The sequence below is a fragment of the Vidua chalybeata genome, chromosome 3, assembly GCF_026979565.1.
Source record: "Vidua chalybeata isolate OUT-0048 chromosome 3, bVidCha1 merged haplotype, whole genome shotgun sequence".
Taxonomy (NCBI): Eukaryota; Metazoa; Chordata; class Aves; order Passeriformes; family Viduidae; genus Vidua; species Vidua chalybeata.
The window spans coordinates 12,590,176-12,604,649 of NC_071532.1; the positions used below are offsets into that span (position 1 = coordinate 12,590,176).

General features: G+C 38.0%; 1 protein-coding gene across 8 annotated transcripts in view; it reads right to left on the reverse strand.

Annotated features, from left to right (window-relative positions):
• LTBP1 (latent transforming growth factor beta binding protein 1) overlaps positions 1–14,474 on the reverse strand; it is a 184,395-nt gene that overhangs the window by 77,636 nt on the left and 92,285 nt on the right. For all 8 annotated transcript variants that reach the window (XM_053938697.1, XM_053938699.1, XM_053938701.1 and 5 more), the window contains 2 exons: positions 11,935–12,037; positions 5,993–6,064 (listed from right to left, as the gene is read on the reverse strand). In XM_053938697.1, coding sequence (XP_053794672.1) covers positions 5,993–6,064; positions 11,935–12,037 — 175 coding nt within the window. The remainder of the gene's footprint in view (positions 1–5,992; positions 6,065–11,934; positions 12,038–14,474) is intronic.

Consider the following 14,474-nt stretch of genomic DNA (forward strand, 5'->3'; position numbering starts at 1 on the left):
TCTTTCATTTCAAGGCTTAGCACATTGAATTTATGTTTATCAAAATCATTGCTGCTTGGAAATCTTAACCATATTTACAACCGAATGTACATGTTTATTATTGTGTTCTGCAATCTTCTGATATTACATTATTTAAATCTATCTATTCATTTTAAAGAAAACATTTTTACTCAAGAAAAGGAGTCTATGAATTCAAAAAGGTCAGGGGTTACTGCAAGAATTTTGAACCAAGTAAATACAAAAAAAATAACCTTTTTTTTTTTTTTTTTGAAAGAGACCACTTCTACTATTGATGTAAATAATGCAGTCAAATTTCTTTTTAGGAGAGCTGACAGCTTGGAAATGATAGGTTACACTATCAAAATGGGACGGAGGTTTGATTTTATTACTATTTTTTGCTGAAGTAACTAAAAAAGGCATTTAACATTCTTCAGCTTTGTTTATGAAAATTTTAAGTGATTTAGTATAAATTAAAAAAATAATACCTCTTCTGAAGCAATAGATGTCACTTGTATCATTGAGTTTGCTATATTACAAATTTGGTAGGTGATTTTTGATAACATGAATTAATATGACTCAAAAAACAATGAACAAGTCCAATTTTCAAAGCCACATTACATGCACTAGAAGAAAACAAAACAACATATAATTTTACCATTTTTAATACAACACATAACAAGGCATGAAAAACTAAATATGCAACTGCTTTCAGCTAATACAGTCATGATATCCAGAAGGTTCTTATAAAATTTGGACCAAGAATAGGAACTTCTAGAAGTAAGGATTTCTAGTCAGACCACCACAGCCCTGGTAACATCACTGAATTATTCAGAATAAACTTGTGGCTAGAGACGTACTGCATCCCATCTCACCCCCTCTGTCCCAAGTGGCTGGTGCTGGAGCACACGTGTTTTAAGCAATCTCAATAGCTGACTACAGGCCTAAGCACTGTGGAAAGATAAATTTCTGAAGGGGGACTTTACAGTTAGCCCTGAAATCCTACCTCTATGTTTATCTAAAACTGACTGACTTTGTTTAAATTACTAAGTAATAAAACCAAATGGAAAATATTTGTCCCATTCTGATGCAAAGGGAACAATTTGCCTTTCAATAAGACCCATGCACCCTTAAAACACTCCACTGTATTTAAGCAAAGAAAGCTGTCTAGATCAATTACATACTAATTAGAATTTGCCAAAGTATTTTGGCAACTTCTTAATTAAAAATGACATAGTGGTCAGTCATTAAATGTTATTTAGTAATATCTGCCTTGATAGATGCTTTCATGCTGTAAGTGCTTTAATATGCATAATAAATCATGCTGTAAATTTAGACTGGAACATTTAATTTATGTCAATTGTGAAAATTTGATACATTCTGGTAAGTTAAATACTAAGCTTCACTGTGAGTACCATCTGACTGATTGACCTCCAAATTGACTCAATATGCAGGCATCAGATTTAATTCTCCTTATGAAAATCAATTACAATCAATTACCTATTAACACCACAGAAAATACTTTTCCAACTCTTTCTGCTATAGCTACATTAACCACTATTAATATCCTCTAAGAAAAATACAGTGTCCAGATTTTACTGCCTCCATTATAGTTGACTGTTTCAATAATAACTTGATTAATGAGAATGAGAGGTAAAAGAAACAAAAAACAAGGCTTTCTTGCTAAATAAACTATTGCAATGTTTTTTAAAATCACAGAAAAACCAGTTGCTTATTCTAAGAAATGACCCACAGATTTCTGTGAGCTAGCAGAATGGCAGCAGAAGAAATCAGTCCAACTTGTTTTGTGCTTTTGCGTGGAATTTACCAGAACGCAAGTTTGCAGAGCCACACTTCTCAAACACATAATCAGTGTCCAAACAGCAACCCAGCCCAGTTTCTGGAGATATATTTATTTCTTACTATGATCATCACAAAATAACTTCTTTGAAAGACGGTTGTTGACTTAGTGAGTAACAATAAACAGCATTTCTTATTAATGAAGCTCTTTTATTACTTAAAAGGAGTAAAATAAATATGCAACATGCAGAGAAAACAAATTTATTACTGGATTTTAGGGACAAATGTAGGAGGGAAGAATATACCTTCAAAATTTATCTTAAATAATGATGAAGCCAAGGGAAAAGTGCTTCAAGTCCCCTGAGCATGTGATTATAGAATTTGATCTATCAACATACAAGTACTAGTTTCAGCAAGCTCATAAACATTTAATTGTAATAATATAGGAACTTTCCAAGAACTTCCATGCACTTTTTACTTCATTGCAAAAAAACAAGCGTTCAGGTATTTTTCCAGTTCTTCAAGATAAGATTTCTAAAGTGCTCTGTTGGCAATATGTAGTTTCCTGAAAAATGAATCTAACCTTTTCACCAGCTGTTCTTTCCATTCTATTTCAGTTTTCCAAGAAAACCATTAGCAGACTAAGGAAACAGTAAGTATAACTTTAAGCAAGGAACCAGAAATTAGCATTGCATGTGGATTCTGACAAAGAAGTTGCAACACTGATAATCTGTATTTTGGCTCTAATGACAGCCTTAGGGCATCCATGTGCATACATGTAATAAATCACCCCATTGAAAAAATAATTACTGAGGGGGGGAAAAAGATTTCTTGATAGTAATTACACTAAACTGCTTGAATTAACATACCCACAGATGGTTCTTTGTGGTCCTACTTACACATTAGACAGAAGAATGCTTGATTACATTAGTTCACTCACTTGAAAGGCAAAAAAATAATGATCTGGTAATTATTCACACTAAATACTCCTTAGTTGATGAAGCCTATGTAGAGTTTTGACTACAAAACCAAAGTAGAACAAAAGGTTAATTAGGCTTTTAGGCCTGAGTTTTCAAAGGCAGTGAAAGTTGGACAACATCTAGGTGAAAAAAAACCAATCTCTTTTAGCTGCAGGCAGGGATTCAGAAATATATTCCCATTACTATTTGGTCTGGCAGCCCTGGCCCTTTCTAAGCACGGACACAGCCTGTGTACCCTTTCAGCAAAGAATAATCTAATTAAAACTTACACTTGCATATGGACATGCTGTTCCACTCCCTTCCAATTTAATTGTAAGGATTCTTAAAGGAATATGAATACTCCCACGCCAGCAGCTTAAACAGTTTCCTTCTGCCATCTGTGGCTGTCCGTGTTAGTGATATGGACAGCTCTTTCTTCATTAGCCCTGGCTTCTTCTCTTATAGAAAAGCATGTCTGCTTCAGATAAACAAACAGGACGCTTCTGGCTGACCCATTGAGTAGTACATGCTAATAACCATTTCAGGGCTGAAATGCACCCTGCCAGCAGCTTTCACATATGAAGCTAGCTTTCCTGAAGAACGTTCAAACGGAGGTTAAAATCCTGACCCTCTGAAAGAAAATGGTAATCTTGTTACTTACTTCAATAGGACTAAATTCCATCACGGCTTTGTTTCATGGGTATTCCTTCTCCCATTTGTATCTCCTTATTGGAGTGTGTTAGTGAGAAAATTACACAGGAGCTATTTAAATCTCAGTAAAGCAATAAGGGAAACCTTCAACAGCCACTACCAAATCCCTCTCTAGAAAGTTAGGAGATTGTCCCCATCCTAAATTCATCAACAGGCTGGTAAGATAATCCTACTATCATGTTGTGATTAAACACTACATAATAAATTTCCATGTATCAACTACAAGTTATATTTGGAGTCTACAGCTCACTCTCTTCTGGGATAGTGACAACTGTATAAAACAAATTGCTTAAAGCCTCATATTTCTTGCAGTTTTAGTCATGTAGTACAAAAATGTGTCAGGAGAAGAATTATCAAAATTCAGCACAAAACCCAATGATTAGCCTACCAGGTACAGATCTATTTCTGTACACTACTGTGGCAGTACTCAGTTCCCTCTTATGCTCCTACCCAGAGACATATGTTCTCTCTCTATCAGCCTGTCATTGCTCAGTGAAACAACTTCCTGGCCGATTTCTGGCAACCTTCACAAGCACCAGACCATTTCTAACTGTCCATAACCCCTGAAAACGATCCTAGTTTCCATGAAATAAGGTTTGCCAACACCTAGTGTCAACCTCTTGAACCAAACAGAATGCCCTATTCGCCTTTAAATGCCTGCTGGGTTGCTGCTGTCTGAAACCATTGTGTGTTCTGTGGGGTATACATGTGACTACTGAAGATATCAAAAGCTCCTGTCTCTCCTGGATCATGCTCAGAGTGTTGCATGAGGGCACTAATCCATCATGGCATCTTCTAGACACTTTCCAGGGTCAAAGTTAGAAAACCTCTCTTTTGCAGTCTCTGAAAAACCTTGTGACTGATACATGGAACAAGACAATCTCTTTCAAAATAGCTGGAACCGTCTTGCTGAAATACATCCATCATCTGCATGTTTAATTTCAGGCATAAAAAGGCTGCCCATTTACATCTGACACTCACTTCCTTCAACTTTTCACTTTGCAGTCTTCATTTGCAAATTGCCATCAATATCTCCCCATCCCTTTTATTTACTAAGAGGACTTTACAGTCTTCCACTGCAGAGCAGGGAACAAGCTCTTGAGATGCAATTGCCAGCTCTCCTCCATTTACGTTTTTAGTGTTTTGACCCATCCAGTCCTCCAAATGCCCCCACCCTGCAAGCTGGTAAACCACTAGGTAGAGATCTGAGCAACAGGTAGGCTCAGGTAGCTGCAGATAGTTCACATCTCCCTCAGCAATGAAACAGCATGATGTTTGTGTTCAGTGCTCTAAAAACTTTATTATTTAAAGTTTATTATTTAAAACTTTATTATTTAAAGTGGGCAAATAATGTCTTTATGCAACTGTCTATTGTACATTCCCTCATTGTCATGCAAAGTGAAAATTTTCAGTTAAATAAGATTAAATTTATGTCCAAAATGTCTACAAATATCCTTTAACATCAACTATTCTTTCATTTTATCCAGCTATTCACCAGCACTACTATTTGTTGGGACCTCTTTATCGCTTGCAGTATAAACACTGATCAAGAATCCAGGCCACAGCAGTATCAGCTTGATACTTGAACTCATTTTTCCCTTTCTTCCTGTATCTCTGTCCAGAACACTACTGCAAGATTGCTTACATCGTCTCAGAGCTCCTTGTTCTTGTTTACTTGTGCTGTGCCAAACAAGTCAGACAAGCAATTAAGCTTTTCCCTACATCCTCACCTGGCACTTCTGTGCAGTGCTCCAAGATACAGAGAAAGAATGAGCACTTGCCTGTGGTCATCTCTTCAGCTTTGTCAGATAGAGATGCAATAGATCAGGAGAATCCAAATGTCCCAAGTCTTGCTTTGTAGCTGCACAATCATGCAGACCCCACAACCTTGTATGTTTTGATAACTTCTACATTTGCCACCAGGCAATAATAATCTCAGAGTAATACAACTAGCCCATGTCTAACTCCACACATCCTCATCTGCACTCTGCACATTCTGGAAACAGGTGGGTCACTTTACATGGCCAGGTACTCATTCTTTTAATCTCCACTTGCCAGGGATATTATCTGGCTTTTCTCAGTACTGTTGTGCCTAGCCTCTTGAGTCCAAAAGAATTGTTCTCTGATTATTCTACACTTTCATGATAACAAAAATTGTTCTGTATTGCTAGTTTCATCTGACTTAGCTGAATAAGTCCGCAGATTCACTGTTGAGCAAAAAAACTGACAAAACAATGTATTTCTACAGAAAAACAAAGTAAAAGAATCCTTATGAAGTCATCTTTATACATCATCAAAGAAAACGAGGGTATACATAGAAGTTTCAGAAGTTATTTTCCCTGGAGGAAAAAACTCACTCTTAGAGACTTGCCAATATTTAGAAAGACTCAAAAGTATACTCAACATTTTTCCCCAAATATAAATTAATGGACCGGATTAATTCATGTAAATCATCAATATCAAAGAAGCTGTCACAGAAAGCCAGTACTAAAAATAAACACAACCAATTTGGGTACTTATCATACCTTGACAAAATGTAGCATTGATTCTCTTGTAGCCTTGTGGGCATTCCATCATAGGACCGTATCCGTGGTAAGCTGAAAAAAAAAAAATACATCAGTTAAATACTGATAATTTATATGCTTGCAGAGCCTGACAGCTAAATTATTATATAAATTATTTTAAAAATTGTAAGGTTTTTGTGAAAAATGGTTAAGCAAAAAAGACAAAGAAAATTAAAGATTATACAGGCAAACTTAATTCCATCTTTTTCAATGTTTACCACTAAAGTCTTCAGTTATCCAGTCAAATTTATGTTAAAAAACAAAACAAATCTTTGAAATCAGGATACCTTTCATCCTATTTGTTCTGAAATATTAAAATAATTACTTTTGCAAATCAGCTACAAATATCACGTTTGAAAAAGATATTGAAGATTCATTATGGAAACATCTAGGATTTAACTAACAGAGCTGTTGAATTTTAGAATAATAAACTTCACTTACTAGCTGATCAGTGTAAACAGTCACAGATATAACAACACTGCAAAACAAATACTGAATTCAATTTTGCCGAACTAGAAAGTTTTCAGTTAACCAGCTTTTTATTTCTATTTATTGTTTCTTTCCTCCATTTAAGGTTGCTTTTTAGACTACAGAAAACTGTTTATTGATTCTTAAACATCATAAATGAAAGCAGTAACTCCTTTGTATGGTTAAGCACTAAAAGCTAACTTCTTGGCAAACCCCAGTACTTTATTAAGCATATAGGACTAAACCTTTGGCACTATGATCACATAAATGCTTTTAATAAGAGTCAAGAGAGTTTTTAATAATTTGAATGTTACAACAGAGATACCTTACATTTTGTCAGATCTTTTGCTTCATTTCAAAAGTGGTCCAAAGGTTCAACAGACAAAACCCTCCCAAAACCCACCAGATTCATTCGTTTACATCTTTACTGTATATAAACTGTCAAGACAGAGCAACTGAGTTGCCATTGATTGGCTTCCCTTCACATAATGCCTGAATTGCACATTTATCCCTGCAGCTTACTTTAAAACTGGCACTTGGTTGACAGTAATGATGGGGAAAAAAAAAGGGATAATTGTTTTAACTAGTTATAAAGCTCTGCCTATTATTTGGAAAAATTTAAGTAATGATCTTGAATAGCAGGCTTTGGAGTGAGATAGTTTTATTTCAAATTTCAGTGAATTATTTAAAATAATTGCTTAAATAAACATTGAGATTCTCCTTAGATACTGCATAAAGTGTAAAATGATTAAACACACATAGTAAAAATACAGCAACGTTATTACAGTTCTGAACACATACTTTTCCATCTTTACACTGACTACGATTATTTTAACACCAACTACAACTTGAAAATTTTGTCTCCCTACTCAAGTGGCAGCTACACATTTCGTTTCCAAGGCAGATTTTTCAGTCTTTTCCTAATGCTAATATTAAAATCAGTTGAAATTTAAGGAGACTTCCAAAAGCACAATGCATTAGTCTACTTCTGGTCCCCAAAAGTGTCATTGAAACTCCAAGTACTCATGTTGGCAGATCCAAACTCATAATTGCACTCATTATGTCCTAACCAATCTGTGTTTGCCATAACAGACCTAATTTAATCAACACTAAAACCAGGAGAGTCTCTGTAACTTTCTGTGGGCAGGAATGGTACCCTGCAGTGCAGCCTGCTGAATGAAAACAGCTTCCAGTTGTAGATGGAGACCAGCCCATAACCTATGCCAGGTCTTTTCCAGTGCTGCAACACATTTTGCCTCCCAGGGTGACTCAGCTGCTCTAGAAAGTGCAGTGGTGGACTGAGGTCAGAGATTTTAACCTCTCCCTCCCTCATCCTCCTACTCCCACAACAAACAGGAAACTGGCAGCTTACTAGCAGCTGTTTTCTTCCTTTCAACAAAGAGCAGAAATGTAAGCAAGTCACAGTAGAGAAGCAGCTTCCTCAGTGATGGCTGGTGATCCATGTGAGGGATGGATGGAGTCTGACATTACTTACCCTTTACACACCTAAACAACCTGTTTGTAATTACTAAGTTAGCAAGAAGCCTGACCAATCACAACATCCCCCATATAACACAGAAAGACCCTTCTTCTTAAAAGCTGTCTTCTGTTAGAAAAATGGAGATCTGCTCCAAAACTTTTGGTTTTCACTAATACTGAACAACCCATAAACTTACAGACACGGCAGCTGTCTCAGGCCAAAGTGCTTAAATTTGCAATAGGACAGAAGCCCTGACTGAGCAGTGGCTGTTACCCAAAATACTCAAGTCCTTACAAAGATGACAGAACCCTCTGTAAGACCATGGGAACAAGACATATGCAAACTTATGCATGTCCTTAAGTAGTTGATTGAAGAGAGACGTGTCTGCTAGTGACACTAAAGTATATGCTTAAATATTTTGCTGAAGTGGGTTATGCAGATCATAACCTGATTACATATTACTATAAAAACATGTCCACTTTTAATGAAGTTTATGAGGCATAAAACCATAAGGAAGTCTGCTTCGAAAGGAAGTTTGCTTCCAAAACATCTACAATAAAAAGGGTGATACCAATTTAATGAAATATCAGAACAGGTCAGAGTTATATGGGAAGACTGTGAGACTAACTTAACCTGTTGAGACACATGCATAAATACCACTTAACTGACAAATTACTGACTTGACTCCCAAGTTTTTCCATCCAATATCATATAAATGTATGTATATAATATATGCATATTCTTTTTACCAATGAAGCATTCGCAGTGTTGTAAAAATAAAAACACTTGATGAATATAAATCCTTCAACATCCACTCTAGGCTTCCATTAAATCTTCTAACAACTTTACATTTATCTTTGGAAATCGTTTACTCTTCAGAACCGTAACACTTTGAGATCCAGAAGAGATTTTTGGGTTTCAGGTTTTGTGCCGAAGTTCAAACTGAACATCTATAACATTTTAAGGTGCTGTAAGGTCACTTAAACACCTGCAACACACTAAATGTATTGCCTTCAATTCTCAAAAATCTAAAAATTCACCATTTGCATCCATGTAGAATTGCAGAAGATGGATGTGTGTATAAGATGCATGATTAAATAGCATCATGCTTAGAATCATTCCTAAATCAAATGTAGAGAAAATACATACACTGCTACTAAAACTTCATGACAGATTAAATGAATATTCTTGAAGCATACACCTACCAAATTACACTCTTGATATAATGACACTGCATTTAAATCTGGATAAAATAGGTAGTGTACCCTTCTCGTCCTCTCTTGTTAAAACACTAACATATAGTGAGAACGCCCACCTAGAAAGATGAGAAATGTGTCCTATTATGGCTAGAAGACACAAATCCTTACTTTCCAGGAATGCTTTAATCAGAAGAAGAGGATTATTCCAAGTGGCACCATTCTTTGTCTCTTCTTGAAATCATACAGTTACATTCAAAAAAAACAATTCTGAATTGAGCCAGAAAGCAGGAGTGAGCATGACTCATACTGTGAGTAATTAAGGGCTCTGGGAAAGAGACTGGGTTCCTAGATCTGTTCCAAGAATTGTTTCTACATTTTATGGGTTAGGGCATCTCCTCATAGGTATAAAATGTAGATAGATTAGAAATTATCCTGGCAGATAAAGGAACTCTGAAATGTCCCATCTTGAGCAAGCATGCTAATCATTAAACTTTTTTTATAACGAAAGGACATTGCTCATGTCATTAGCATTTAAACAAATTATTCAGTGCTTTGAAAAAAGAATGGTGGACTTCCCCTTAGGAGAGGTTTTTAGGCTGGGTTCAAGCACTTATCTATACCCAATTAGGAAGAATCTGTGGATCAGAAGTATGTCAGTTTCCCTGTTTGCTTGCTTTTAACACTGTGCTGAGCGCCATGCCATTAGGCAGCTGCCTGATCTACGTACCTACTGTGGATTCCAGGCTGAGACAATCAGTATTTTACCTGAACTACGAAGAACTAGCAAGTGTGCTTCCCTTCAAAACAGGCACCAAAAATTTGTATTAGTAGTTCCATCCAATTTTTGGTTGAAACACATTTCAGGTTTTTGTGATTTTTCTCATAGCACACCTACATCCCAAATAATCAACATTTCACTTGTCACTATGATTCTGATGAACTGGATTTCAGTTGTAGCTCAATTGTATTGCCCGAACGCTTCTTGAACTCTGTCAGGCTGCTGCTGTGACCACTTCCCTGGGGAGCTGTTCCAGTGCCCAACCATACTCCAGTGAAGAACCTTTTCCTAATATCCATCCTAAACCTCCCCTGACACAACTTCAGACCATTTCCTTGGGTCCTGTCACTGGTCACCACAGAGCAGAGATCAGTGCCTGCCCCTCCTCTTCCCCTCATGAGGAAGTTGTAACTTCATTGAGGTCTGCCCTCAGTCTCCTCCAGGCTGAACAGACCAAGTGACCTCAGCTGCTCCTCATACAGCTGCTCCTCAAGGCTCTTCACCATCCTTGTGGTCCTCCTTTGGACACTCTCTAACAGTTCAATGCCTTTTTTACATCGTGTCACCCGACACTGCCCCCAGCACTCGAGGTGAGGCTGCCCCAGCTGAGAGCAGAGCAGGACAATCCCCTCCCTTGCCTGGCTGGTGATGCTGTGCCTGACAGGGCAGGGTTGGCCCTCCTGGCTGCCAGGACACTGCTGACTCTTGTTCAGCTTTCTGACTGGCACTGCTCTCCAGCCTCTCATTCTGCAGTCTCTGTGTACATCCAGGGTTGCCCAGGGCCAGGTGCAGAATCTGGCACTTGTCTTTGTTAAATTTTACACGCTTGGCATGTATGCTCCTTTTAGAAACTGTATTTACATGCTACAGGAATAAAATAGATACCTGAGTCTTATTAACTATGATATTCAAACATCCAAGGAGGGTCTCTTTCTAAAGCATGTCAGAAGATAGACATACTCAAATGCACAAAATGTTTCAGAAACTAAAATCAGACTAAGTCACCATAAATTTATATCAGTCTCCTATGGAAGGAGGAGTCACAGAAATAGGAGTAATAGCAGATTTTCTGCTGGAATTGTATTTACATTCACATTAAGACTTACAGAGAAACACACACTTCCAAAAAAATCAAACACTGAACATATTTCCAGCATTTCTATCTCAATAACAGGGTCCTAGAAGAACTAGGTAGGAATGACTGCAATTTAATGACCTATTTTTGGCCCAGTAAATGCAGGTCCACTCCATCCGCAAAACAGAGATCATATTTATCTTTTCCCATCTTTCATTTAATGCCAAAAATGTGACATGACACAGAAGTATTATTATTCCTGTGCAACAATAATGTAATTCACAAAAAGTTCAAGAGATTATCCTCACCAATCATGCAAATAATTCTAAATTCTTTTCTCATTATAATATGATGTCAAATCATGATAAAATGCTGAAGAAAGTCTTTGTCATTGTCTAATTGTTGGGGAAGATATTTCAAAAGCAGAGGGAAAAAAAGCAACCAGCAATTTAGAGCCTGGAAGACCTTGGCTCCAAACATGAAATTTCATCTGCAGTCCCGAGAGGTCACTGCATTCTCTCCAAGCAGAAACTGGCGCCTTTATAATTCAAGATTTCTGTGCAAACTTTAAAAAAAAAAAAAAGAAGTCCAGCTGGAAAAATCAATGTGATTACTCTTCATGCACTGAGTAAATGCAACAGTCCATCACTGACTCAAAGGAGGAAGAAGCAGGGGAAAAAACCCTATGACGTCAACTTTGCTGGCTGCACCAAGTGCCTGCATATTGTAACTCTGCTGGCATGCAAGGGAATTCCAGTTTCTACAACCTGTCCCTAATCAAATCATAGCACATTTTTTCTACTAGGTTCCTTTGGTACTTTTTCCCTCTGAAAAAAAAAAAGGAAAATACTACTTGAGAGGGAAAAGCTGCAATAATAATAAAAATAATAAAATAGCACTTACACGGCTTCTTGGGACATTTCTGGCATTTATTAAAACCCCAGGAAGTACCCACGGTTCCACAGCAGTCTTCTTGCTTGGAAAGGCCAGGAAGTGCTTTGCCACACTGAAATAGTCAGGTAAAGAATACTCTGGTTAGTGATACTGTACAACACTCACTTCCAGCACAATGTTCTTTTTCAGTCATTTTGGGTCAACCTCTTGCTCAGACACTGAAGCTCTTAACTGAACTTAAATGGTGCTCACACATTGCAGAGGCTCTCTACACAGGCATGAGTAAATTAAATGACATTATTATCTTCCCCCAAGTCAATTTGAAAAGGAGAAAAAACCAGAAGAAAACAGTATGCCATAGGAATGAGTGAGCATATTTCTAGGGTAGTAACTCACCGTTGGCAACTATAGTTTTCATCATAAAAACATGCTTGTCCCCTTTTTCAAAAACTCTATGAATTATCTCAAATACCTTATTATTTCTGAGGTCAATTTCCATTTCTCCACCAATCAATAACATACTTATTATGCTTTATAATGATAAGACTACTAATATTTGGAAGCTTACAACATACTAGTTATGTTCTTGACTTTTGCAATTTTCTTCCGTTTTGCATGGTAAAGAAAGTTTAAATGTATTTCAGCTACAGACATTAAAAATACCCCCCAAAACATCTAAACCTGCTAGTTAGGTATACAATGGAACACACAAAGCCCAGGAGAAGTCCACAACAGCTGCACTTATTAATATTTTCAAAGCAAATGTGATATAAACAGGCACTGCAGCAAACAATTCTAATGTGCTGAAGTGTGAATCCTCAGTATGGCGTGAATAGACTTTCCCTAATCTAACTCTGCTTTCTGACAGCACGTAAACATCTGACCCAAATGTTCATTGCCACATAGCTTTCAGCTCAAGATAGCTGGCTCATGCTATGCCACTGGCTGTGGCCTTGTGGTTGCTCTCACTTAGCTGGTAACAGTCACTCCGCAGTGCAGACGCATGCTGAATGCACAGGCATTGACAGCTTTCTCCAGCTTTCCCAAAATTTTTCCAATGTGCTCTTAATCATACTGTCACACATGAGCCAATGATATTTCTAAAGTGAAGTTACCCTGTGTAGCTTTACATTGTGACTGCTAACAGGATAGCAAGCTACTCTGCAAGGGTTCGACTCATCAGAGGGTCCCCTCTGCATGGGGAGGGCCAGCAAGGCATCATCCCAGCCATTTTCTCTGTCCCTTTTTCACAGATACTCCCCAGACACATTCTGAGGTATCTCAACAAATTAAAAGCAGCACCAGTTCACTATTTAAACATCAGACTGCAGCTCAGGATGTGCAGCACGTGAAGCTTAGATCTGTGTCAAGGGATGTGTGAGAAGTCTGAAGTGTCCTCTATTTCAGTGACCGCCAGCCACACATGTCCAAGGTTTTAGCACCAGGGCAACTTGGCATGGCTCTGGTGTGCCTCTGCCCACTACCCACATTTAGGTTAGCATCACCTCTGCTTTGAGCCTCAGTTTGGCATGGCACATGAACAGCAAAAAGAACAGAGTGGCCAAACAGGTTCAAACAGACTGCTCAGTTATTGTGCAACTTTAGGAGTATATTTTCACATTACTGTCTGGAGTGGGTCTGGTGACAAATTTTCCTGTGTTGCAAAGCATGAGAAATAGTCCTTGCCTGGATAGTATTTGGCTGTGTTAAAACAGCAGAATATCTCAGCAAGTCCTATCTTTCAGATGAAGGCCCAGGCTTACCCTAGGTGAATGCATATCTTTCAGCTGTCTTGCACTCCTCTGGCTTAGGCACTGGTAGGATTAATACAAGGCTGACCATTGACCATCTGACCATCAGTCAGAGTCCACTGAGTTCTGCTCCCATAAGCAGCTCCCAGCCCAGTACTTCAGAAATACCATCAAGATGCAAAAATGGGGAATTCTGTACAACTTCCTCTGGTATAGCAGCTCTGCTGTTTTCAAAACTGAAATAAACTCTTCCAATTGCCCCTAACTAGAAGATACACAGATTGTATTGCACAGAAGCCCAAAAAATCTTTCAGCTGGAGAGTACTGATAATGCTTCTGCTATGTGGCTACCCTAAAACCTTAGAGAGTTTAAGTTACATCTTTACACAATGCTGGTTTTCTCAACCTGCATCCTAGGCGGGCGTGCTCCAGGAAGGACCATTTTACTTTATAACCACAGCTACTTTTGCTTTATAGTTACAGATGCTCAATCCCTTTTCCAGAGCTTCTTCAAAGACAGAGAAGCCACTTGCTAAAGTTGTACACTGGCTGTGTACAACTCAGAGTTGTTATATCAAGAGTCAGCTAAAGCATTTTGCTCCCAGCTCTTCTTCCCACACTGTACCTTGGTTTTACAACTGTCCACTCTGCACAAAGAAATGGGAGGACTCAAGGCTGGGGTTGCATCTCCCCTTATGATCTCAGAAATGGAGCATTTGGGCAGTGAGGCACATTACCTAACCCCCAGTGTTTCTCTTCAAGGTCAAAACCTCAAGGACACATCCCAGGAGCTCACAT